We start from the raw sequence: 22,941 nt of genomic DNA on the forward strand, positions 1-22,941 counted from the left end.
CAGAACGATGGGACACTATAATATAAGGAAAAAGGTTGGGAGAACTCGGTAGATATTGGAATCTGAGAGGTGCGCTATTTTAATTATTCCTTTCTTCTACTGCATTTATGGAACCGGATAGTAAAGGGGAGGGGGAGGGGGGCTTTCACTTAAAAATTTACAATGTAATGTTTCTGCCTCATGCGCTACCTGCGTGAGGCAGAAACCTCCGGCTGGATGTCCCTGGGGCCTCCTTCAACCCTTGCCAGTGCCAGAAGAACCATGGACACATATCGCAACCGACTTCATGGTAGACTTGCCACCTTCTAACGGGAATAACATGATCTGGGTGACTGTCGATCATTTCTTGAAGATGACCCACTTCGTGCACTACCAGGGTTACCATCAGCTGCGGAACTGGCCAAGTTGTTCGTGAAACACATCTTTCGCCTTCATGGCATGCCGAGATACATCCTGTCAGATAGAGATGTCCAGTTCACTGCTAAATTCTAGAGGGCACTGTGTCAGAAATTTGACATCTCGTTGGACCTAACATTGGCCTATCATCCGCAATCCAACGGCCAGACCGAGAGAATGAATTGGACACTCAAACAATTCCTAAGTTCTTATGTGAACTCAAGGCAAAGCTCTAGTCAGATTTACTTCCCTGGGCTGAGTTTGCCTTGAACTCTCATCCTGCTTCTGCCACCGGACCAACTCCATTCCAGATTGACTATGGTCGTCAGCCATTACCTCCACTATCTTTACCTAAGTCCGTATCTTCGCCAGCTGCTCAAACCACTGCAGAAGAGCTGCAACAACTTTGGAGGCAGATCAAGGACCTCTTACTCAAAGCAGGGCAGAGAGTTAAAAAGACCTATGATGCTCATCATCGAGTGGCACCTCAGTTCCAGCCAGGTGACAAATTCTGGCTCAGCACAAAGGTCGTTCGCCTAAAACTACCCTCTGCGTGCTTCATGCCACGTTACGTCTGACCCTTTGCTTTTCTCCGACGCTTGGGGGCATTAACTTACAGTTTAAAATTACTTCCCTCTATGAAGATTCACAATGCCTTCCATGTGGCACTCTTGAAACCGCTTATCCTTTCTGAATTCTCAACCAAGACTCCTGAGCCAGTACCGCTAGATGCTGAAGAAGATATTGCTTATCTAGTTCACGATGTCCTTGATGTACGCAAGAGAGGTAAACACTGGGAGAACTTAATCTCATGGGAAGGATATGGACTAGAAGAGAACTCCTGGGAACCTGCTGTCAATATTCTTGATAAAGCTTGACTCAACGCTTTCATCAAGCATATCCTAAGAAGCCAAAACCCCCTGGGAGGGGCCCTAAGAAAGGGGGTACTGTTGCGCCCGTCGGCCGCAGATGGCTGCGGCCTCTCTGTCCCACCTCTTTTCTGCCTTTCTTCGTTCCAGTTGGCAAGATGGCTGCCTTCACTTCCACACGCTGATTGCTCCGGCGTCCACGGACCAGCAAGGGCGATTGCGCTTGCCATTTTCCTTCTGGGATCACTTATGGCAAGTGTGCAAGTATGCGTTGGCCCTCCTTTTACGTACATCATGGTGAGAACCTTGGGGGCGTCCCTTCCGCATGACGTTACTACCTCCAGGTATTTAAAATCCAGTTTCCATTCCAGCTATGAGTTAGCAACAATTCCTTCCTGCTGATTTCGCTCAGGTTACAGACACCTTCGGGTATTTAAACTCCAGTTTCTATTCCAGCTACAAGTTAGCAAGGATTCCTTCCTGCTGATTTTGCTCAGGTTACAGACGCTTTCGGACGACCCAGGTACCTGCTCCTCGGGGGCCTTGCTACATTCCTGTTTTACCCTTCGGGGTCAGCTTGTTCCAGCTAGAATGCCCTTGGTACCCGCTCCTCAGGGGCCTTGCCTCATCCTGGGCCTCCGTTCCTCAGAGGTCCCTCTCTTCTTCAGCCAATCTCTATAGAGTGAGTACCCCAGCTTTCCAGCTTGCCTCTCTCTCTCTCTCTCACCTTTCTACAGTGTGGATTCACAGCATATCCCGCTATGCGGACCACTACAGATCTACCTCACAGGCTTACCACCTACAGCGTGGATTCATGGCGTACCTCGCTCTGCAGACCACTACTGGATCTACCTTACAGGCCTGTCATCTACAGTGTGGATTCACGGCGTACCCCGCTCTGCGGACCACTACCGTATCTACAGTCCTCTGATGAGAGTTCATCTCTGCAGATCATGCTGCGGAGTATCAGTGAGACCACTCCTCTGGGACCACCCTCCTCTGTGCAGAGGCTCTCTGCCCGCTCCTCGGGTTAATTACATCATCAGCTGTATAATAAGACTCTCTTGACTCCTGTGTGTATGCACCAGTAGAGCCAGCCTATCGCAGCAAGTCCCCACAGGGCTCCTCCCTGTGGGAGGTACCATCTCTTTCTACGACCAAGGGCCCACCAAATCATAACACAACTTCAGACACCTGTGTCCTTGGACGCTTAAAAAAAGTATAAGAAACTTTACTTCTTATCTTTGTTCTTGAGGAGTTAGAAAATGAGAGCTCCCATCTGGCTACCCTTGTCAGGGGAAGGGGGCAAAAAAGTTAACTTTCCTCAATTGGGATTCCTTCCAACTTTCTTATCTTTGTCCTTGGGGGGCTTCAAAATCTGAGCCCGCACCACCCTGGCTATTCTATTTAAACCCGTTAAGAACAGTACGGGGAGAAACGGTAGCGGAGCAAGATAAACTCTGACAGACCACATAAGAGAGACAGTAAATGGGCTAATTGCTTCATGACATTGGTAAGCCTTTTAATTAGTTATTTTTCTGCATAAGAGAACCCTAGCTAGTATTAGCTAAGCATTTACTAGAAAGAATTTATTTTACAAGAAAAAATGTCTTTAGTAGGTATTTATCTAATTGCTATAGTAGCAGTAACTATTGTTATCATACTTATAGCTCTGTACTGTTTGATTACGATAAGATTTGAGAAGTATAGAGCTTCATAAATCTAATCACATGCCTTAAAAGATTATAACTTTTATCTGACTAAAGAGCTGTTATTTTCATATATCCAGTCTGGTTTATTTCTCTAAATAACTCTATTGGAGAACTCTTATCTCTAAACAATAAACTCCATCTCTAAGGGCTGGAAGGTCTTATGAAAAGGTAGAGTAGGAGCAGAGCATATCCTGACTTTCACTGACAGGGGAGGGTATTTCTATGCACTGGGGCCTAATGACAAGCCAGCAAAATTAAAGTTAGGAGAATTTTCAGCCACAACCTGAAATCTCCCTGCTTTTTACCAACTGAAATTTAACCACTGAGTGGCTTACTGAGAATTTACCCCTTAAAATCTCCCTGTGATCAAGCTTGGGAAAGGAGCACTGTGATCACATGGATGGGATTAAATGTCTATGTACTACAATTATATCAGTATGACAAGGCAAAGTTGCCTCATAATTAAAGAAAAAGCTATATTTAATAAAAAGATTCTGGTAATTAGCATTTAGGCTCTCAGATATGTGCCTCCATGTCCTGGTTGCAGACACTTAGGATAAATAAATAAGAGAAGGAATAAATGAGAATCAGATAAAAAGTGTTCCCACGGCATCGAGGGGAAGCTCCTCTCATTATCGTGGTGCGGATCCTTTTCATGACTGACTGTCTTTGAAGTGCCACAGCCACATTGCATATTCAGCAGTAGACATTTCTCACATCTGAACTTCCTGGTCAGGCAGGAGCTTCCTGTTCCCCAGAAGATAAATACTGTATCCTGAGCAGGAGGTGTTATAGAGGACCAGAGGGTGAGCTCGGAACCTGTCATACACAGAGCATCCAGCTCCATCATCTCTCCGGCACCATGAGGGCTTCTCTCATCAGCATCTGCATCTTCTCTGCTCTGATTGTTACAGGTGAGGCACCTTCCCTGGTTTCTCTTCCTAAATTACCATTCCCAAACTGATTCTCATTAATATTCCCTCCCTTCTACTTCTTGTAGCTTAGTCGGTTCATTACTGTTTGCCAAATGAACTCTTGAGAAGTTACACACATGCAGGTGAGCTTCTTTTCAAAAAGAAAACCAAACTGTGTCTATCATGTCAGATGCTGTTGCACTGGAAGGAAGGGCAGTAATAGAAAAGAACATTTTTTCCTATCTCTTTTAATTTAGAAGTTAATGATCACTCTCCATGTCACCTGGTCCTCTTCCTCTAGATTCCCTCCTCCTTTCCTCACTACACAAATGATTTACTAAACATTAAGAACATAAGAAATTGCCATACTGAGTCAGTCCAAGGGTCCATCAATCCCAGTATCCTGCTTCCAACAGTGGCCAATCCAAGCTACAAATACCTGGCAAGTACCCAAACACTAAATAGATCCCATCCTACTGATGCCAGTAATAGCAGAGGCTGTTCCCTAAATCAGCTTGATTAATAGCAGTTAATGGACTTCTCCTCTAGGAACTTATCCACCTTTTTTTAAACCCAGTTACACTAACTGCCGTAACCACATCCTCTGCTAATGAATTCCAGAGCTTAACTATGTACTGAGTGAAAAAGAGTTTTCTTTGATTTGTTTTAAATGTTCTACTTGTAACTTCATGTCCTTCTATTATATGAGAGAGTAAATAACAGATTTACATGAACCTATTCAAGTCCTTTCATGATTTTATAGACCTCTATCAAATTTCCCCTCAGCCGTCTCTTCTCCAAGCTGAACAGCCCTAACCTCTTTAGCCTTTGCTCATAAGAGAGTCAGCCGTTCCATGCCCATTATCATTTTGGTTGCCCTTCTCTGCACTTTCTCCAGTGTAACTATATCTTTTTTGAGATGTGGCAACCAGAATTGCACATAGTATTCAAGATGCGGTCTCACCATGGAGCTATACAGAGGCATTCACCTTTTTATTTGCCATTCTCTTCCTAATAAATTCTAACATTCTGATGATTTTTTGACTGCCACAGCACACTGAGCTGACGATTTCAATGTGTTATCCACTATGATGCCTAGATCTCTTTTCTGGGTGGTAACTCCTAATATGGAACCAAACATTGTGTAACTACAGAATGGGTTATTTTTCCCTATATGCATCACCTTGCACTTGTCCACATTAAATTTCATCTGCCATTTGGTTGCCCAATCTTTCAGTCTCGCAAGGTCCTCCTGCAATTTATCACAATCCACTTGACATTTAACAACCCTGCATAATTTTGTGTCATCTGCAGATTTGATCCCCTCACTTGTCATATTCCTTTCCAGATCTTTTATAAATATATTAAAAAGCACCTGTCCAAGTACAGATCCCTGAGGCACTCCACTGTTTACCTTTTTCAAGTCTGTGGATCCATCAAGTCTAGTGGGCGTAAATAAAGAGGAGGCAGCAAAACACTGCACAGAGGGCAGTAGCCACAGAGGCGTTCACGGAGCGGGATGCCAGTGGCCAGTAGGTGCTCCACCTTCAGGCAGCAAAACACTGCACGGAGCGGCAGTAGCCACAGAGGCATTCACGGAGCGGGATGCCAGTGGTTGGTGTTCCGCCTTCACGGAGGGCTGCCATCTCCAAATAAAACTAAAACAAGAAACAAACAAACAAAGCAGGGGTGGGTAGGAGTATGGGGCAGGGGTGTGGCCTGCTTGTTGCGGCGGTTGCTACCCCTGTTTGAGCTGGATGTTCACTGGGATGCGGATACAGCGCTGCTCTCTGCATGGTGGAGGGGTAGAAGGGAGTTGGGGCCGGAGGGTGCTGGAAGCCAATGGTGATGGGTGGGAGGAAGAAAAAGGGTGGAGAGAGAAAAAGGGTGGGGAAAAAAAAGGGTGGAGGGAGAAAAATGGTTGGGAAAAAATAAATAATAAATAAATAAATGGATGAACTGCGTGGCTTGCTGGGCAGACTGGATGGGCTGTTTGGTCTTCTTCTGCAGTCATTTCTATGTTTCTATGTTTTCCATTGTGACAAAAGACCATTTAATCCTACTCTTTGTTTCCTGTCTTTTAACCAGTTTGCAATCCACAACAGGATATCACCTCTTATCCCTGACTTTTTAGATTTCTTAGAAGCCTCTCATGGTTTCAGCAGTTAGTGTAACTGGGTTAGAAAAGGTTTGGATAAGTTCCTAGAGGTTACATCCATAAACTGCTATTACGGTAATTAATAAGCAACGGTGGCTTGAGATTTATTTAATTTTTGGGTACTTGCCAGGTTCTTATGGCCTGGATTGGCCACTGTTGGAAACAGGATACTGGGCTTCATGGACCCTTGGTCTGACTCAGTATGGCAATTCTTTTGTTCTTATGTTCTTATCTGCACTCATATTTGGCCCCTGCCTATGCCACCTGTTTCTGTAGTACCTGCATGGTGGTTTCCAGAATTGCCTCTTTCTTTCTATATTCTGGTACATTCGTGTACCTTGTGCTGGTTCAGTGCTACAAGTCTGCTAGCTGCTGTGCCAGCTCCACATGTGCTTCATTCAACTCTGCACACTCTTGCCGGACTGCCTCTTCTCTCTCTCAGGTCCTATTCTCCCAGAGGTTTACCACCTGCACATGGGCTTGAAGCTCAGCATTGGTGACCTACAGATCCCATGTCTTAAGAACATAAGAACATGCCATAGTGGGTCAGACCAAGGGTCCATCAAGCCCAGCATCCTGTTTCCAACAGTGGCCAATCCAGGCCATAAGAACCTGGCAAGTACCCAAACACTAAGTCTATTCCATGTTACCATTGCTAATGGCAGTGGCTATTCTCTAAGTGAACTTCATAGCAGGTAATGGACTTCTCCTCCAAGAACTTATCCAATCCATTTCTAAACACAGCTATACTAACTGCACTAACCACATCCTCTGGCAACAAATTCCAGAGTTTAATTGTGCGTTGAGTAAAAAAGAACTTTCTTCGATTAGTTTTAAATGTGCCACATGCTAACTTCATGGAGTGCCCCCTAGTCTTTCTATTATCCAAAAGAGTAAATAACTGATTCACATCTACCCATTCTAGACCTCTCATGATTTTAAACACCTCTATCATATCCCCCCTCAGTCGTCTCTTCTCCAAGCTGAAAAGTCCTAACCTCTTTAGTCTTTCCTCATAGGGGAGCTGTTCCATTCTCCTTATCATTTTGGTTGCCCTTCTCTGTACCTTCCGTATCGCAATTATATCTTTTTTGAGATGCGGCGACCAGAATTGTACACAGTATTCAAGGTGCGGTCTCACCATGGAGCGATACAGAGGCATTATGACATTTTCAGTTTTATTCACTATTCCCTTTCTAATAATTCCCCAACATTCTGTTTGCTTTTTTGACTGCCGCAGCACATTGAACCGACGATTTCAATGTGTTATCCTCTATGACGCCTAGATCTCTTTCTTGAGTTGTAGCACCTAATATGGAACCTAACATTGTGTAACTATAGCATGGGTTATTTTTCCCTATTTGCATCACCTTGCACTTATCCACATTACATTTCATCTGCCATTTGGTGCCCAATTTTCCAGTCTCACAAGGTCTTCCTGCAATTTATCACAATCTGCTTGTGATTTAACTACTCTGAACAATTTTGTATCATCTGCAAACTTGATTATCTCACTCGTCGTACTTGTTTCCAGATCATTTATAAATATATTGAAAAGTAAGGGTTCCAATACAGATCCCTGAGGCACTCCACTGCCCACTCCCTTCCACTGAGAAAATTGTCCATTTAATCCTGCTCTCTGTTTCCTGTCTTTTAGCCAGCTTGGTTTCCTCCTGGTCATGGTTTTCTCTTGCTTCCTGGTTACATCTGCCGACTACCTCCCGACCAGCGGCTGTGACTTCAAATGCTTTCCTTAGCTACATGTGTTCCCACAATAGTGCATGCTGAGTCTGCACTGCAGTTGCCAGCTGCTGTCTCAGCTGCTCACTGTCTACTCAGGAATCCTCTGTTTCCATCAGAGAGCACCAGACCTGGGAGTTCAACATGGAGATCTGGTCCTTGAGCCTCACATGGTCCTCTCTGGTCTGCTAGCAGCTATTTAATTCTAATGCCACCAGTTCCAGGTGCATCTGGAGGAGTTCTTCTTGCTTCCCTGTTTGGTAGCAGATTTGCTTCTCTGTTTTCAGCTCCAACTGCAAATCCACCACTTGGGTTAGTAGTTCTTGCACTACTTTGAGAGCCTCCTCTGTAATGCCAGGCCTTGGCATCTCTGCATCCCTTGTGCTGGAGTCTCCATGGCATCTCTCTCTGGGCTCTCTTGTAATTTAGTCACACTCTGCAGATTCACATTTTTCTGGCCCTCCTTACCAGTGTAGGTGTCTGGACATTCTACAACGCCTCCCTCTCTCTCGGGTTTCAATGCAACACCTGCATCTGGCTCTTCTGAAGTGCGTCCCATAGGCCAATCAGTGCTGCATCCAGGAGTCCATTCTGTATTGCTCCTATCTGGGCAGTCTTTGTTGCCTTCCCCAGGCCAGGCTATGAAGCTCTCCCATGAGCCTTCTGGTGTCTGTCACATCAAGTTCCTTTCCCCAATTTTCAAGCTGCTCTTGCAATTCAGGGTCTGTTTTCCCTTCCACTACTTTGCTGCTTTCAACTCTCTCTGGCAAAGCTGCAGACAGGTGACTCAGCTGAGGTGTAGCCTCTGCTTCCCTCTTTATCTCTGTCAGGCAGACAGTAACCTCTGCCCAGTGTGCTTCCCAGGTCATCTGGTTCCTCATGGCACTCTTTTGTACCATTGGATGCTTCTCTGTGGGCTCTTGCTGTTATGATTCCTGATGAAGGTGCGCTCCAGGAGGCATCTCACCTTTTTCTGGAGGCCGCTCCGAAGCCAGGGCCTTGCCTGAGCAATTGTCCGGATCCTGCTCCACGGCCTGGGAGGCCTTCGGTGTTGTTCGGGGCCTACTCGAGGCCTGCTCCACTGCAGCCTGGATGCTCTGGTATGGGCCACGCCCTTTTCCTTAGTGGAGGGCCCGCGGCTTTTCTCCACTCTTATAGAGCCAGCGAGGGACGGCCCATCTGGACTCCTCCCAGTGAGCTGCCTGCTCCTGGGCTATAAAAGCTTTGCTATAACACTCATGCTTTTTATTTATTTATTTAGTATTTTTATATTCCGATAATTGTTTGGAACATCTAATCGGTTTACAGCGAACAGCAATTCAGCAACAGGCTATACATATAACTTAGTAATCAATGTAACTAATAGCTATGAGAGGAATATTTACTAGATAGAACTTAGATTAGAATAAGTGGTCAGTATATAACAAAATAAATACGTCTCTGGATATCTCCTCTTCCAGAGCTCCGTCAGGCCTTCGTTTCTGTTTCAGCTTGGTGTCCGGTGTCTTGCACGTCCTGATGTTTCATGATGTTCCTTGATGTTTGTTCCTGACCCTGATGTTTTAACCTGCTTTAGACTGCCGGTGTGCAGTACATTACCCTGGACTGCTTTGTGCAGCATATTTCCTTTCCTGCGCTGGTTCCGCTCCCGCGGATGTGGGACAGGGTGGTCCGTGACCAGACCAGTGGTACTGGCTGTGTAGGGCGCCCTGAGGGACAGTGCCAACGTCTGAACCTCCCTACTTGTTTCAGAGTCTACGTCTACAGTATCTTGCTTCAGAGTCTACATCTACAGTCTGTGTTTCCCGAGTCTTCGTCGTCTGTTCCTGATCCTTCGTCTGCCCACGCCCTGAGTCTGGCCTGCTGCCTTTTGCCATCCCAGCGGCAGGTCTGAAAGGGCTGGGAACGGTCGGAGGACAGTTCATCACCAACACTCCACAGTTGGTTCCAGAGGCATGCAGGTCCGGCTGGGGGTCGGGCTGCCTCTCGCCACCCACGCTACACCTACCCTTGGCGCGGGATCGTGCCAGGGGCCCAAGGGCACACTCTCTCTAGCGCTCCCTGGTAACACTTGCCAGTCAGAATCTGGTCTGATGTCAGCTGCCGTGTTACTTCCAGCTTCCTCTAGAGCAGTGTCCCTTTTCAGGGTAGAGCAGACAGCTGATTTGGGTAGCTGAGACACTTTCTCTGTTTCCAGCTGTTCTGAGTCCAGCCCTGGTTTTACTTTAGCCAGACTGGCAATTATCCATGCCCTGCCTGCTTCTGCTTTTTCCCAGGTGTTGGTCCAGAGACTCTGGTACTTCAGGACACTTTCCTGCAGCTGCTTCTGCCCTTGTAGGAGGCTCTGAACCAGGGCTTGCATATTTACAAGAATTCTAGGCTTAGTTCAGAGTGCGGTTGCCCACTGCCCAGTTTTGGACCAGACAGCCAGGTTTTCAGATATGCTGTACAGTGTCCGATCAGAAGTACTGATAGACACTGAAAATCCGGATTTTGTAAGAGGCTCCTCTTTCCCACAACTTCCTGATTACAGGGGAAGACAGAACCCAGAGCTGAGCTGCTTCCTGACTGCTTTTGCCTCCGTTCCTGGGTTGTGATTGGATGGGATGGGTAGAGGAGGAGGGTCCGGCAGGTCTCTCAGTTCCCAGTGGCTCCACAGATCTCTGCCGCAATGCCCTCTGGGTCCCTCCCCTCCCTCACTGAGTCTGGGCCAAGACTTGAGAGAGGGGCTGCAGTGAGCCAGCCAGGGATACAGTCACAGAGGAGGGGAAGATGGAGAAAGAGACAGTCAGAGTCACAGGATGGGGAAAGGGGAAAGACAGAGGGGGCACAGAGAAAAGCAGAGGGACAGGAAGATTTATTTATTTATTTAACATTTTTATATACTGAAATTCATGTAGAAATATTACATATCATCTCGGTTTACATTGTAACAGTAACAAGCATGTACAGTTCCCGCTATTATACACATTGTTTACCAAGTTCTTTGTATCCAAATTTTATTCAGCCTGTTTCATTGTAAGACATTTTTCTGTCATTGTAATTGTTGGAATGTAAAACTTTGTTACCTGAACCTCGGTATACAAAAGTGATAAATAAATAAGAATGTGATTACATTAAACAAGGGAATAAAACTTGGATAAAAAGGAAACTGGGGAATAAAGATGAAAGAGACACATAGGTGAATTGTAAGGAAGGTCACAGGGAAGGTGAGAGGCACAATGGGAGAGACAGAAGGGGAAGGAAGAGACAGATGAGGAAGGGAAGAGAAGGAAGCGACACAAAGGAGAAAGGGGGTCACAAGAGGAAAGGAGGAAGAAGGCACTGGGGAGGAGGGAAGAAGGAGGGAGAAAAAGATAAGAGCATGGGGAGGGAGGGGACTAAAGACAGGTGGGCCACACAAGAGAGGAGTGCACAGAGGAGAAGGACAGGATATTGAGAGACAGGTGGCACAAGGGAGATATATGAAAAGCTGGGAAGGTTTTAAGGAAAGAGACAGTGTACCATCTCTGTCTGAGACAGGAGGCTGTGTGTGTGGGACTGTGTATCTGTGTTTGAGAGAGAAGGGACAGCGAACCACAAGTGTATAAGAGAGGAGGCTGTGTGTTTGGAGGTGTGCATGTGTGTATGAGAGAGGAGGCTGTGTGTTTGGGACTGTGCATCTGTGTTTGAGAGAGAAGGGACAGCGAACCACAAGTGTATAAGAGAGGAGGCTGTGTGTTTGGAGGTGTGCATGTGTGTATGAGAGGAGGCTGTGTGTTTGGGACTGTGCATCTGTGTTTGAGAGAGAAGGGACAGTGAACCACAAGTGTATAAGAGAGGAGGCTGTGTGTTTGGAGGTGTGCATGTGTGTATGAGAGAGGAAGTTGTGTGTTTGGGAGTATGTGTGTGTGAGTATGAGAAAGGAAGTTGTGTGTTTATGGGGAAGCATGGAGGTGGGTGTGTATTAGAAAGGCTTTAGTTGAGGTAGAGAGCAAAACTGCATGAGAGAGGCTGGGCTGATGTGTTTATGAGGAGAGTTGAAATAACCTTTTATAAAACAAAGTATATTGAAGGGGTGCTTCAAAGCCAAGTAATGAGTGGATCAACAATTGACAGTAGTCTGTGACCACCTCCCCTCCAAAAGTACGAAGTATAGTGGGATGTCCAATTATGCTCCATGGAAAAGTTGGCCACCCTAGTTCAGAGCCATTTTACTGCTGGAGGCTACAGCCTCTGCACACACTGGCAGTTTCACTTCCCTCCACAGCACACAGTGCTTTTTCTTCAAAACACAGTTTAAGTAAATCCCTTCTTCTCCAGCACTATCTTCACTGAGTATTAAAATTCAGATGGAGCTTGCCTTTTGTGTCTGCTGAAAATCCTAAACCTGCTTCCCGTAAGGCCCCACAGACCACCCTCTGCTTTAAAAGCAGTTTCGCTTTTTTTTTTTTTTTCCTTCTGTGCTCTTCTTCGAGCCAGAAAGGCTTTATTTCAGTGCTTTGGTGCACATTAGAGCATTGCTTTGACTCCAAACATCTTCTCTGGCCTTGCATTGAGAAAATCCCTGACCTGATGCTACATGAGAGGATGAATGAACAACATCTTGTGGGCTGGAGCAGGAACCACACTGACTCCAGACTTTTCCAATACAATTTCACTTTATTATCCTATCAGCAATCACTGCCTGCCTTTACAGTGCTCTTACAATACATAACTTCCCAGAGAGGGTCAGGAGCTCCTCCTTCTGGAGACGTGTGTGTGTGTGTGTGTGTGTGTGTGTGTGTGGGGGGGGGGGGCCTCCTGACTCCAGCTGGGCTCTGCCTCTTAACCTGCTCAGCAGGGCCCTACCCCTCCATGGGACCTAAGGTGGACCAGGCGTCCAGCCAAGTTCCGCACAGGAGAAAGAAAGGTAATGAGGCTCCTCCTTTACAGTGACACAAAAAACAATTTTCATACTTGCATAATAAAGCACATAAAATATTTTACACATGGATTTCCAAAGCTTTACTGAATCAGCCCCATAATCTGGAAAAGGAACAGTGTGCAAATCCAAGGCTCTCATGCTAAACTTTCAAAAGGGAAACTTTGAGAAAATGAGAAAAATTGTTAGAAAAAAACTGAAAGGAGCAGCTACAAAAGTAAAAAATGTCCAAGAGGCGTGGTCATTGTTAAAAAATACCATTCTAGAAGCACAGTCCAGATGTATTCCACACATTAAGAAAGGTGGAAAGAAGGCAAAACAATTACCAGCATGGTTAAAAGGGGAGGTGAAAGAAGCTATTTTAGCCAAAAGATCTTCATTCAAAAATTGGAAGAAGGATCCAGCAGAAGAAAATAAGATAAAGCATAAACATTGGCAAGTTAAATGTAAGACATTGATAAGACAGGCTAAGAGAGAATTTGAAAAGAAGTTGGCTGTAGAGGCAAAAACTCACAGTAAAAACTTTTTTAAATATATCCGAAGCAGAAAGCCTGTGAGGGAGTTAGTTGGACCGTTAGATGATCGAGGGGTTAAAGGGGCACTTAGAGAAGATAAGGCCATCGCAGAAAGATTAAATGATTTTCTTTGCTTCGGTGTTTACTGAAGAGGATGTTGGGGAGGTACCTGTAATGGAGAAGGTTTTCATGGGTAATGATTCAGATGGACTGAATCAAATCACGGTGAACCTAGAAGATGTGGTAGGCCTGACTGACAAACTGAAGAGTAGTAAATCATCTGGACCGGATGGTATACACCCCAGAGTTCTGAAGGAACTAAAAAATGAAATTTCAGACCTATTAGTAAAAATTTGCAACTTATCATTAAAATCATCCATTGTACCTGAAGACTGGAGGATAGCATATGTAACCCCAATATTTAAAAAGGGCTCAAGGGGCGATCCGGGAAACTACAGACCGGTTAGCCTGACTTCAGTGCCAGGAAAAATAATGGAAAGTGTTCTAAACATCAAAATCGCAGAACATATAGAAAGACATGGTTTAATGGAACAGAGTCAGCATGGCTTTACCCAGGGCAAGTCTTGCCTCACAAATCTGCTTCACTTTTTTGAAGGAGTTAATAAACATGTGGATAAGGGTGAACCGGTAGATATAGTATACTTGGATTTTCAGAAGGCGTTTGACAAAGTTCCTCATGAGAGGCTTCTAGGAAAAGTAAAAAGTCATGGGATAGGTGGCGATGTCCTTTCGTGGATTGCAAACTGGCTAAAAGACAGGAAACAGAGAGTAGGATTAAATGGGCAATTTTCTCAGTGGAAGGGAGTGGACAGTGGAGTGCCTCAGGGATCTGTATTGGGACCCTTACTTTTCAATATATTTATAAATGATCTGGAAAGGAATACGACGAGTGAGGTAATCAAATTTGCAGATGACACAAAATTGTTCAGAGTAGTTAAATCACAAGCAGATTGTAATAAATTGCAGGAAGACCTTGTGAGACTGGAAAATTGGGCATCCAAATGGCAGATGAAATTTAATGTGGATAAGTGCAAGGTGATGCATATAGGGAAAAATAACCCGTGCTATAATTACACAATGTTGGGTTCCATATTAGGTACTACAACCCAAGAAAGAGATCTAGGTGTCATAGTGGATAACACACTGAAATCGTCGGTACAGTGTGCTGCGGCAGTCAAAAAAGCAAACAGAATGTTGGGAATTATTAGAAAAGGAATGATGAATAAAACGGAAAATGTCATAATGCCTCTGTATCGCTCCATGGTGAGACCGCACCTTGAATACTGTGTACAATTCTGGTCGCCTTATCTCAAAAAAGATATAATTGCGATGGAGAAGGTACAGAGAAGGGCTACCAAAATGATAAGGGGAATGGAACAACTCCCCTATGAAGAAAGACTAAAAAGGTTAGGACTTTTCAGCTTGGAGAAGAGACGACTGAGGGGGGATATGATAGAGGTGTTTAAAATCATGAGAGGTCTAGAACGGGTAGATGTGAATCGGTTATTTACTCTTTCGGATAGTAGAAAGACTAGGGGGCACTCCATGAAGTTAGCATGGGGCACATTTAAAACTAATCGGAGAAAGTTCTTTTTTACTCAACGCACAATTAAACTCTGGAATTTGTTGCCAGCGAATGTGGTTAGTGCAGTTAGTATAGCTGTGTTTAAAAAAGGATTGGATAAGTTCTTGGAGGAGAAGTCCATTACCTGCTATTAAGTTCACTTAGAGAATAGCCACTGCCATTAGCAATGGTTACATGGAATGAACTTGGTTTTTGGGTACTTGCCAGGTTCTTGTGGCCTGGATTGGCCACTGTTGGAAACAGGATGCTGGGCTTGATGGACTCTTGGTCTGACCCAGTATGGCATTTTCTTATGTTCTTATGTTCTTATCTCACTATTGGCCCAATCAAATTAATTTTTATTCTGTGCTCAGTGTAAATGTTCTTCTTCCTCTTCTGATTTATTTGGCACATGATCCTCCAACTCCTTCTCTATGTAGTGCTAAAATCACTGTAGATAGTGAATTGAATAAATGTGCCTTATCCCTATTAATAATCCATTGGTTCAAATTTCACAGTCTGTGGCTTTGACACAGATCCCTCTGTAGGGTACGAAAATTGATTCTGTTCATTTATTCCACTCTGCTCTGCTGCACTGATCCTCATCCTTGTGTTAAATTTTAATATTGAGTATGCGCTATTTTTTTCAGAATATGTAAATGAATGTGGATAAGTGAGGGAAGAAAGAAGTCCATAGCAGTGAGCAAGGTGGGGATGAAGGTGAGAATAGAAGAACTGGAAAGAGAGAGAAGGATTAGGAACCAAGGATGAAGAACTGTAGGAGGGAACTTAGAAGAATGAGGAAGAGACTTGATCTATTTTAGAGCTTAGTGTAATGGGTGGAGAGGTAAAGGAATAAAGATGTAGATCTTGGGAGGAAATATGTATTAAGCCAGCTCGGCGTCATTCTGCCTAATCATTGAGATCATTCCAGAGATGGGAGGTTCAGGAGGAGAAGTGGTCACTTAGAAGTGACAGGAGGGTTCAACCTCTAAAGGGCTGGTGAGTAGGCTACCACTCTAAATGGTGACTCAGTCACTAGGGGGGAAGCAATCAAGGGACTGGGCTCTACCCTAGGGACCACAGGATCTGCAGGAGAGGGAGCTCTGCTTTATGAGCGGTAAAGTGAGGATGAAGGATGAATCTAATCTAGAAACTGGAGAGTTACGTTTTACAAGCCTGTCACTAGTGAGTAACTGAGAGCTAGAAAAGGGGATTCTGCAACTTTTTCCTGTTGAGGCTGAAGACATAAAGTCCTTTGAAAGAAGACCCTGGGATCCTGTGATAAATTCTTTTCTTTCCTGTGGAATTTAAAGAACTGTTTTTTTGTCTTTCATTGTATTACAGGAAAGACCTAAGAGGTTAGGACTATTCAGCTTGGAGAAGAGACGGCTGAGGGGGGATATGATAGAGATGTTTAAAATCATGAGAGGTCTAGAACGGGTAGATGTGAATCGGTTATTTACTCTTTCGGATACTAGAAAGACTAGTGGGCACTCCATGAAGTTAGCATGTGGCACATTTAAAACTAATCGGAGACAGTTCTTTTTTACTCAATGCACAATTAAACTCTTGAATTTGTTGCCAGAGGATGTGGTTAGTGCAGTTAGTATAGCTGTGTTTAAAAAAGGATTGGATAAGTTCTTGGAGAAGTCAATTACCTGCTATTAATTAAGTTGACTTAGAAAATAGCCACTGCTATTTCTATCAACGGTAACATGGAATAGACTTAGTTTTTGGGTACTTGCCAGGTTCTTATGGCCTGGATTGGCCACTGTTTGAAACAGGATGCTGGGCTTGATTGACCCTTGGTCTGACCCAGTATGGCATGTTCTTATGATAAAAGGGATGGAACAGCTCCCCTATGTGGAAAGGCTGAAGAGGTTAGGGCTGTTCAGCTTGGAGAAGAGACGGCTGAGGGGTGATATGATGGAGGTCTTTAAGATCATGAGAGGTCTTTAACGAGTAGATGTGAATCTGTTATTTACGCTTTCGAATAATAGAAGGACTAGGGAGCATTCCATGAAGTTAGAAAGTAGCACATTTAAGACTAATCAGAGAAAATTCTTTTTCACTCAACGCATAATAAAGCTCTGGAATTTGTTGCCAGAGGAGGTGGTTAGTGCAGTTAGTGTAGCTGGGTTCAAAAAAGGTTTGGATAAATTCTTGGAGGAGAAGTCCATTAACGGCTATTAATCAAGTTTACTTAGGGAATAGCCACTGCTATTAATTGCATCAGTAGCATGGGATCTTCTTGGTGTTTGGGTAATTGCCAGGTTCTTGTGGCCTGGTTTGGCCTCTGTTGGAAACAGGATGCTGGGCTTGATGGACCCTTGGTCTGACCCAGCATGGTAAAGTCTTATGTTCTTATGTAAGGGAAGAAAGGGTGAAGTGCTGAAGAAAGAAGGGTGCATTCTCTGAAATGCTCCCTGTTCCACGCGCAGGTCACCAGAGGCAGGCAGAGCTCCGGAGTCTCAATGCGTGGATGAGACGATGGTGCAAGGAAGAGGGATTCAGTTTTGTTAGGAACTGGGGAACCTTTTGGGGAAGGGGGAGTCTCTTCCGAAGGGATGGGCTCCACCTTAACCAGGGTGGAACCAGACTGCTGGCGCTAACCTTTAAAAAGGAGATAGAGCAGCTTTTAAACTAGAACAAAGGGGAAAGCCGACAGTCGCTCAGCAGCGCATGGTTCGGAGAGAGGTATCTTTAAAGGATACTAATGATGCATTAGAATTAGGGCATCCCGACAGTGAGGTTCCAATAATTAGAAAAGTAGTCCAAATGCCTGTAACTAAAAACTCACCTGAGCTAAAAAATTCTAACTTATCCCTATCAATTAAAAAGCAGAATAAAAATACAATCAAAAAACAAACTTTGAAATGTTGTATGCTAATGCCAGAAGTCTAAGAAGTAAGATGGGAGAATTAGAATGTATAGCAGTAATGATGACATAGACTTAATTGGCATCTCAGAGACATGGTGGAAAGAGGATAACCAATGGGACAGTGCTATACCGGGGTACAAATTATATCGCAATGACAGAGAGGAGCAGTCGGGAGGAGGTGTGGCGCTTTATGTCCGGGATGGCATAGAGTCCAACAGGATAAACATCCTGCATGAGACTAAATACAAAATTGAATCTTTATGGGTAGAAATCCCTTGTGTATCAGGGAAGACTACAGTGATAGGGGTTATACTACCGTCCACCTGGTCAAGATGGTGAGATGGACAGTGAAATGCTAAGAGAAATTAGGGAAGCCAACCAATTGGTAGTGCAGTAATAATGGGAGACTTCAATTACCCCAATATAGACTGGGTAAATGTATCATCGGGTCACGCTAGAGAGATAACGTTCCTGGATGGAATAAATGATAGCTTTATGGAGCAATTGGTTCAGGAACCGACGAGAGAGGGAGCAATTTTAGATCTAATTCTCAGTGGAGCACAGGACTTGGTGAGAGAGGTAACGGTGGTGGGGCCCGCTTGGCAATAGTGATCATAATATGATCAAATTTGATTAATGACTGGAAAAGGAACAGTGTGCCAAATCCAAGGCTCTCGTGCTAAACTTTCAAAAGGGAAACTTTGATAAAATGAGAAAAATTGTTAGAAAAAAACTGAAAGGAGCAGCTACAAAAGTAAAAAATGTCCAAGAGGCGTGGTCATTGTTAAAAAATACCATTCTAGAAGCACAGTCCAGATGTATTCCACACATTAAGAAAGGTGGAAAGAAGGCAAAACGATTACCGGCATGGTTAAAAGGGGAGGTGAAATGAAGCTATTTTAGCCAAAAGATCTTCATTCAAAAATTGGAAGAAGGATCCAACAGAAGAAGAAAATAGGATAAAGCATAAACATTGGCAAGTTAAATGTAAGACATTGATAAGACAGGCTAAGAGAGAATTTGAAAAGAAGTTGGCCTGTAGAGGCAAAAACTCACAGTAAAAACTTTTTTAAATATATCCGAAGCAGAAAGCCTGTGAGGGAGTCAGTTGGACCGTTAGATGATCGAGGGGTTTAAAGGGGCACTTAGAGAAGATAAGGCCATCGCGGAAAGATTAAATGATTTCTTTGCTTCGGTGTTTACTGAAGAGGATGTTTGGGGAGGTACCCGTAATGGAGAAGGTTTTCATGGGTAATGATTCAGATGGACTGAATCAAATCACGGTGAACCTAGAAGATGTGGTAGGCCTGATTGACAAACTGAAGAGTAGTAAATCACCTGGACCGGATGGTATACACCCCAGAGTTCTGAAGGAACTAAAAAATGAAATTTCAGACCTATTAGTAAAAATTTGTAACTTATCATTAAAATCATCCATTGTACCTGAAGACTGGAGGATAGCAAATGTAACCCCAATATTTAAAAAGGGCTCCAGGGGCGATCCGGGAAACTACAGACCGGTTAGCCTGACTTCAGTGCCAGGAAAAATAGTGGAAAGTGTTCTAAACATCAAATCACAGAACATATAGAAAGACATGGTTTAATGGAACAAAGTCAGCATGGCTTTACCCAGGGCAAGTCTTGCCTCACAAATCTGCTTCACTTTTTGAAGGAGTTAATAAACATGTGGATAAAGGTGAACCGGTAGATATAGTATACTTTGGATTTTCAGAAGGCGTTTGACAAAGTTCCTCATGAGAGGCTTCTAGGAAAAGTAAAAAGTCATGGGATAGGTGGCGATGTCCTTTCGTGGATTGCAAACTGGTCTAAAAGACAGGAAACAGAGAGTAGGATAAATGGGCAATTTCTCAGTGGAAGGGAGTGGACAGTGGAGTGCCTCAGGGATCTGTATTGGGACCCTTACTGTTCAATATATTTATAAATGATCTGGAAAGAAATACGACGAGTGAGATAATCAAATTTGCAGATGACACAAAATTGTGCAGAGTAGTTAAATCACAAGCAGATTGTGATAAATTGCAGGAAGACCTTGTGAGACTGGAAAATTGGGCATCCAAATGGCAGATGAAATTTAATGTGGATAAGTGCAAGGTGCTGCATACTAGGGAAAATAAAGGAAAATTAGTTCTTGTACCTGATAATTTTTCGTTTACCTGTAGTACCACGGATCAGTCCAGACACCTGGGTTGTGACCTCCGCCACCAGCAGATGGAGACAGAGCAAAACTTGACGGGCTCCCCTACATATAGTAAGGTGCCACCCACAGCCCCTCAGTCGAACGAACTGTCAAAGCAAACCAGTGCCTGACTAACTAACTAGAACAATTTTAACCAATTCAAACACCCCCTGGCTGAAAACCGAAAACATCAGACCAGAGGCAAGCGGCAATATGCCAAGAACTGGAACAATAGCAGTACGACTAACCAAACGAGCGGACTCTCTCTCTCTCTTCATCGTACCAAACAGACGGGCGGGAGCCTGGACTGATCCGTGGTACTACAGGAACGAAAATTATCAGGTAAGAACTAATTTTCCTTTCCCTGTACGTACCCGGATCAGTCCAGACACCTGGGATGTACCAGAGCAAACTACCGAGGGTGGGAAGCAGAGAGTCCCGCTCGGAGGACACTCGCCCCAAACCCCGGCGCTTCAGACGCCTGGACATCAAGTCTGTAATGCCTAGTGAAAGTATGCAAGGACTTCCACGTCGCAGCTCTACAGATCTCCTGCGTGGACACCTGCGAGACCTCGGCCCAGGACGTGGCTTGCGCCCGAGTGGAATGAGCACGAAGCCCCCTAGGTGCCACCTTGCCGTGCAGAAGATATGCGGAGCTAATAGCCTCTTTGAGCCAACGCGCAATCGTGGCCCGCGACGCCGCAGACCCCCGGCGAGGACCGGACCAGAGAACAAACAGATGGTCGGAAACCCGGAAAGAATTCGTAACCTCCAGATACCGAAGCAGAATCCTGCGAACGTCGAGCTTCCTTAACTCTTTCATCCCCTTGTCCATCTGATCCCCGACCTCAAAACCTGGGAGGTCCACTGACTGATTTAAGTGGAACGAGGACACCACCTTAGGCAAAAAGGACGGCCCAGTCCGCAGGGAAACTCCGCCCTGCGAGAATCGCAAGAACGGTTCCCGACAGGATAAGGCCTGCAGCTCCGAGACCCGACGAGCAGACGTAATGGCTACTAGAAACACGGTCTTCAAGGTAAGATCTTTCAGCGTCGCCCGCTTAAGAGGCTCAAACGGTGCTCCCCCAAGCGCCGAGAGCACGCAATTCAAATTCCAAGACGGACAAGGATTCCGCACAGGAGGGCGTAAATGCTTAGCCCCGCGAAGGAAGCGCACCACATCCGGATGACACGCTAAGGACACACCGCGCACTTTACCGCGCAGACAACCAAGCGCAGCCGTCTGTACTTTCAGGGTACTCCAGGCCAGCCCCTTCGACAGGCCCTCTTGGAGAAAGGCGAGGACCCCCGGAACAGGCGGCCGTACAGGATCCACCGCATGAGTACTACACCAGTCCTCAAATACCGTCCACACCCTCATATAGGCTAAGGACGTGGACTGTTTACGAGCCCTCAACAAGGTAGCAATCACAGCCTCCAAGTACCCCTTAGTCCTTAAGCGCGCCCTCTCAAAAGCCATGCCGCGAGACAAAAGTGATCCGCATCCTCCAAACAGACGGGACCCTGTCGAAGAAGAGATTCGGCCCCGAGAAAACGAAGCGGAGGCTCTGCCGCCAGCTGAATGAGGTCCGCGAACCACGGGCGCCGTGGCCACTCCGGCGCCACCAAGATCACGTCCGCCGGATGCAACTCGATTCGGCGCAGAACCTTGCCTATCAGAGGCCACGGGGGAAACACATATATCAACACGTCCGTGGGCCAGGGAAGCACTAGAGCATCGACTCCTTCTGCGCCCCGCTCCCTCCGACGGCTGAAGAACCGAGGGGCCTTTGCGTTTTGAGCGGTGGCCATCAGGTCCAGGCGTGGCGTTCCCCACCTGGCACAGATGAGGCGAAACGCCCTGTCCGGTAACTCCCACTCGCCTGGATCCAGCCGATGCCGACTGAGGAAGTCCGCCTGCACGTTGTCCACACCTGCGATGTGAGACGCCGCCAAGCCGCTGAGGTGTTGTTCCGCCCAGATCATGAGCCGCCGTGCCTCCTCCGCTACTTGCTGGCTCCTCGTGCCCCCTTGACGATTGATATACGCCACCGTGGTCGCGTTGTCCGAGAGCACCCGAACCGCCTGGCCCCGTATCCACGGGAGAAACGATTGCAGGGCCAACGACACCGCCCTGGTCTCCAAGCGGTTGATGGACCACCTCGACTGCTGGCTCGACCACTGTCCCTGGACCGAGCGGCCTCCGCAGACCGCCCCCCAGCCGAGTAGACTGGCATCCGTCGTCACTACCGTCCAGGTGGGCATGACCAGAGACACCCCGCAGGACAGATGATCCCGGGAGAGCCACCAGTGCAGACTGGCCCTGGCACAGGGCGTGAGAGGCAGCGGAAGATAAAACTCCTCCGAAACTGGCTTCCAACGGGAAAGTAACGCTGATTGTAACGGTCGCAGGTGAGCGAACGCCCAAGGGACCAGAGCGAGGGTCGACGCCATGGAACCCAGGACCCTCAGGTAATCGCAAACCAGCGGACACCGCATGGACAAAATGTGGCGCACCTGTCGCTGGAGCTTGACCACTCTCTCCTGAGTCAGCGACACCATGGCCCTCTCGGTGTCGAACAGGGCCCCCAGATACTCCAACTGCTGCGTAGGCTGCAGATGACTCTTGGACAGGTTGACCACCCAACCGAGCGAGCGCAAGAGTTGGAGGACCCTGGCAATTGCCTGCCGACACCCGGCCTCCGATTTTGCTCGGATGAGCCAATCGTCCAAGTAAGGATGCACCAGCAGCCCTTCCCTCCGGAGCTGAGCAGCCACCACCACCATCACCTTGGTGAAAGTGCGTGGAGCCGTGGCGAGGCCGAAGGGAAGCGCCCTGAACTGGTAATGGCCTCCCAGTATGCAGAATCTCAGGTACCGGTGATAAGCCGGCTGAATCCCGATGTGAAGGTACGCCTCCGTGAGGTCCAGAGAAGCGAGGTACTCGCCCGGACGAACCGCTGCAATCACCGAGCGGATCGTCTCCATCTTGAACCGCGGCACCCGCAGGCATCGGTTGACCCCCTTCAGATCGAGGATGGGTCGAAAAGCTCCATCCTTTTTTGGGA

The 22,941-nt window shown here is 46.1% G+C and overlaps 1 protein-coding gene across 1 annotated transcript in view; it reads left to right on the forward strand.

Annotated features, from left to right (window-relative positions):
• The first annotated feature begins 3,761 nt into the window (after positions 1 to 3,761).
• Positions 3,762 to 22,941, forward strand: part of LOC115076170 (phospholipase A2 inhibitor and Ly6/PLAUR domain-containing protein-like) — a 54,366-nt gene continuing 35,186 nt past the window's right edge. The window contains exon 1 of the mRNA XM_029577314.1: positions 3,762 to 3,891. Within this exon, the coding sequence (XP_029433174.1) occupies positions 3,840 to 3,891 (52 nt within the window). The 5' untranslated portion in view covers positions 3,762 to 3,839. The remainder of the gene's footprint in view (positions 3,892 to 22,941) is intronic.

Source organism: Rhinatrema bivittatum, chromosome 14, assembly GCF_901001135.1.
Source record: "Rhinatrema bivittatum chromosome 14, aRhiBiv1.1, whole genome shotgun sequence".
Lineage (NCBI taxonomy): Eukaryota > Metazoa > Chordata > Amphibia > Gymnophiona > Rhinatrematidae > Rhinatrema > Rhinatrema bivittatum.